The sequence below is a fragment of the Tetrahymena thermophila genome (genome assembly GCF_000189635.1).
Source record: "Tetrahymena thermophila SB210 genomic scaffold scf_8254705, whole genome shotgun sequence".
Lineage (NCBI taxonomy): Eukaryota > Ciliophora > Oligohymenophorea > Hymenostomatida > Tetrahymenidae > Tetrahymena > Tetrahymena thermophila.
This window is the reverse complement of record NW_002476470.1, coordinates 83732-87984: the sequence shown is the minus strand read 5'-3', so window position 1 is coordinate 87984 and position 4253 is coordinate 83732. Positions and strand designations below refer to the sequence as shown.

Below are 4253 nucleotides of genomic sequence, written 5' to 3'. Positions count from 1 at the left end.
TTGAATTCTTATAAATTAAAACAAATAGTTTGAATTTATTTTTCTTAATTAATAGATGGACGTAAATAACATTTTAAATACTTTTTGCATTTAATAACGGAGAATTAAATTGAATATTCTAATAGGTAATTAATATTTTTAGTGACTTTTAATTGAAAGATGGTAATTGTATTGTATTCTCATGTTAAAAATAGATTGTAATAATTTAAAATTAATTAATTTTGATAATAAAATATTTAGTAATTTAATACATTAATTAAATAACTAATTTAAATATTATTTTAAAAAAGGAAGTAACAGACATTTTCATAATTATTTATTTATTTATTACTGAGACAGACTTAGAGATTTTAAACTTGTTAATAATTTAAAATATATAGTTGGTAAATAATCATTCATTAATTCATTTTCAAATCTTTGAAAATATTTTAAATGAAATTCTTAAAATTTCCAAAAAGCGAGTAACTAATTTATTAATTAATTAATTTATTTATTAATTTATTATTTAATTTATTATTTATTAAATATTTATTTAATTATTGCAATATGAAATTTAATAAGACATAATGAACAAATTAAATATAATAAAAAGGATGTAATAAATGACTAATTAATTTAACTAAAATACCTCTCTTTTGAAGAAACTTCAATTCTTTTACACTTTGTTGAAAAATATCATTCTCTAATTTTAATAGCTAGTAAAAATTCAATTTAATTTTTATTAAAATATTAATTTTATTTTAAAACATAATAAAATAGGCTGTAATATTTATTTTATTATTTACTAATTTATTTTCATGATAGATAGACTTAACTTATTATTGATTAAAATAATTAATTAAATATAAACAGTTAGTAATTAATTTATTTCAGTACCTATAAATTAAATTAAGCTGATTCATTTTAAATTTGGAAAATAGCAAGTGGTAAAATTAAAAAATTAAAATAATAATTTATTAATTGATTGATTGATTAATTAATTAATTTTTTAATAATAAAACAATTGTAGAATGTAAAATTTTCAAAAAATTGGATCTATTTTGAGGTTAAAGACAAATTATTTTTATTGATTCTGTAATTAGTGTAAAAATATTATTTACACTTCTAAAATAAATAAATAGCACAATAAAAAATAAAAGTAAAATTTAATTTGTTAAGAAGTTTTAACTAAGAATTAAATAAATAATATATAGTTAATATAGGAAGATAGACAGGTATAACAAGTGTGTTGACTTTCAAGAGACTTAAATATTTAGAAGACTCAATCAATTTGTTTATGACACACAAACCTTATGATAAATATTGATGAACAAAAAATTTAGAATGAAAGGATGAATAAATAAATAAATAAATAAGTTATAATATAATAAATATGTATGTAATTCGTTTATGTTTTTATTTTTATATTGTAAACTTAATTTTATTAACAATTTTTTTTTTTTTTAAATGAAAAATAAATATGAAAACAAAATAAAAAAAAATGACTTATTTACTTATTTATTATCAATAAAATTATAAACTAAATCAAAAAATATTTTTATAAAATCTCAATAGTTTATTTTTTTATTTAAAATTTAAAAGCAACAACATCTAATGATTAAAAAAAAATTTACAAGTTATAAAGTAATGAGAGTGATTTAAAATAGGATTAAAGCTATAAAAGTAAATAATGCAAAGAAGAAGGAAAAAAAAGGAGTAAGAAATAGAAATATTTTATTTTTAAATTAAAATGATTAAATTAAATATCTTGTAGATAGATATATAAGAATGTTTATTCTACTTAAGTAACAAGGACAATTATTAATTAATTAAAATCATTAAAAGCTTTGTATTTTTTACTCTCTAAACAAACAGATTTATACATTTGACCGTCTGTCTGTATGAATAATAAATATTATTTATTCATTGTTTATGATTTGTAAAAGATCTATTATAAATTCTTTCATTATAAATTATTGAAGTTTATCCAAAATTTTGAACATATTTTTTTGTTATCTTTTTATTATCATTTTATACGACAAAAACTCTCTATTATCTCTAATACAATTTAATGCAGTATATATTATTGTGTAAATATAATTAAAAAAAACAAAAAAATGTAAAAAATTTAATTTCGATTATTGTATTATAATATATTATAATAAATAAATACTAAGTGTATTAGACAAATAATTGAGGGTTTAGATGTGCAGTGAATTAAGTCAAGTGATTTATATATAGTTTCGAAATTGATGCTTAGAATATTCTCTATAAATAGATAGTTATTAATTAAAGATATTTCTTATATTAAGTTAATTAATTAATTAGGCGTTAGTGAAACAAAAAAAAGCGTTATTAAATGATTAAAATTAAAAGCTTTGATTGAATTAAAGAAAAGACATACGTTAAATATTTAAATAAATTTCTAACAATTGTTTAGCTGAATTTAAATCAAATTTTTATTTATTAATATATTACTTATTTTAAAAGATTTAATTATCTTAGTTATTTAGATTTGATCTATATTTTGATAGAAAATTAATTGTTAATTTATCTTTATGAAATTATGTAATTCGAATAAGCAAATATTTAGTCACTGAAAGGATTTATTTAAAATCCTTTCCAATATAGCTGGAAAATAATCAATTAAAGATGATATATATTTAAAAATAAAAGTGCATAATTTGAGTAATCTGAATTGATAATAAAAATTAGACATAATCATTTTTTTAACAGCTTTTAATGAAAATTTTTCTCTCTATTAATCTATGAAAAATTATTAGAATAGAAAGAATTAGTTAGATGAAAAAATGAGTTTATTAACAGAACTTAGGTTTTTATTATGAATCTTGCTAATATAAATTTAAGGTAAAATCTGCCGTTTTTAAAAAATCACAACTCCACAACGCACCATATCCAACATATTACTTGCTGTAAACTATATCTATTAAACCCCAATCACTCTTTAAGGAAAACTAAAATAGGATTTGATTGCTAACTTATCTTTATGAAAAAAAATGTTGAAATCCTATATAACTAACTATTAAAAACTTTAAAAAATTATTTTTAAAAAATATTTTATCTATTTTTGTATTGTTTCTTTTTGCATTGTGATTAAAAAAGTAGAATTTTTTTTCTTTTTGATGAATCATGTTTTTATCTGATTGCTCTATAGTATGTAGAGCATGAATGAGTTCACTTTTTGAATGAAGAGATGGTCTTTTTAAAACCTAAAAATACTTATGACTCCTCTTTAGAAAACTAAAGAAATATTTATGTTATGGACTTTAAACTAATCAAATTAGTTATTTTTGATATTTAATATAAAAATCATTTTAAATTTGATGATATCGCAAGGTTAAGGTAAGAAATAGTATCTTTAAAGATCAAATGTGATGATAAATAAGATCTACAATAAAGATTTTTTAGATTATAGCTTTGAAAAAAGTAAAGCAGTCAAAGAATTAATAATGTTGTGATAATTATTATATTTAATAACAAAGTTTTTTTGTCCAAAATTAAAAAAATTTTTATTCATTTTTTATTATTTTAATAATACTTTTTTTATATTAGAATATCATTTTAATATACAAAGGTCTTGACTTAATAGCTTACTGTAGTCATACTGCACTTTAGCTTCATTTTTGCTTTGAAAACTGTTTTATTGTAAAAGTTTAATGGTGTTTTATTTTTAGTAGATAAATAAAAATTGAGCAACTTGATAGTATTTTTGTCAGAAAAATAAGTTAGGACCAAGTTTTAATTCTGGGTATTTTATATATGAGAGAGTTGACTTGATTATTTGGGTTAATGGGATATTTTTAAAGTGATGTTAATGTGATGCGTTTGGAGTTAGGAGTTAAATTTTATAAAAAGTGGTAGAATCTACCTTTTAATATATGTTGATGTTTTTAAATCAATAAAATATGATGTATCAAATTATTAAGTAAAAAAATCAGCAGAATAGATAAGATTTGATTTTATTAATTAAAATAGTAAAATTAATTGGCAGGCAAGTAAGTTAATATATATTGTCATCTATATTTTGATACATTTCAAGAATGTAAAAAAATTATTGTTAGATGTAAACAAATTAATAATTCGAAATTTGTTAAGTTAGTTAGCTCTTAATCAATTAATTTTGAGTAATCGTAATATAAAAATGGTATTTGATAATTTATATAAATATTAATCATCAATTAATTTATTAATTAATTATTAAAATATTTTGTTTATCAAAATAAAATCTAAATAATTTAGCATTCATTCATTCT

General features: G+C 17.9%; 1 protein-coding gene across 1 annotated transcript; it reads left to right on the top strand. All coding sequences in view use genetic code 6, as the record gives it.

Annotated features, from left to right (window-relative positions):
• Window positions 1-159: 159 nt before the first annotated feature.
• TTHERM_01137230 (hypothetical protein) lies at window positions 160-1306 on the top strand (the record flags this gene model as incomplete). Its single annotated transcript, XM_001012537.1, has 3 exons — window positions 160-197; window positions 805-926; window positions 1203-1306. 3 exons carry the CDS (start codon window positions 160-162, stop codon window positions 1304-1306), a joined length of 264 nt encoding a protein of 87 aa, XP_001012537.1.
• Window positions 1307-4253: the final 2947 nt, after the last annotated feature.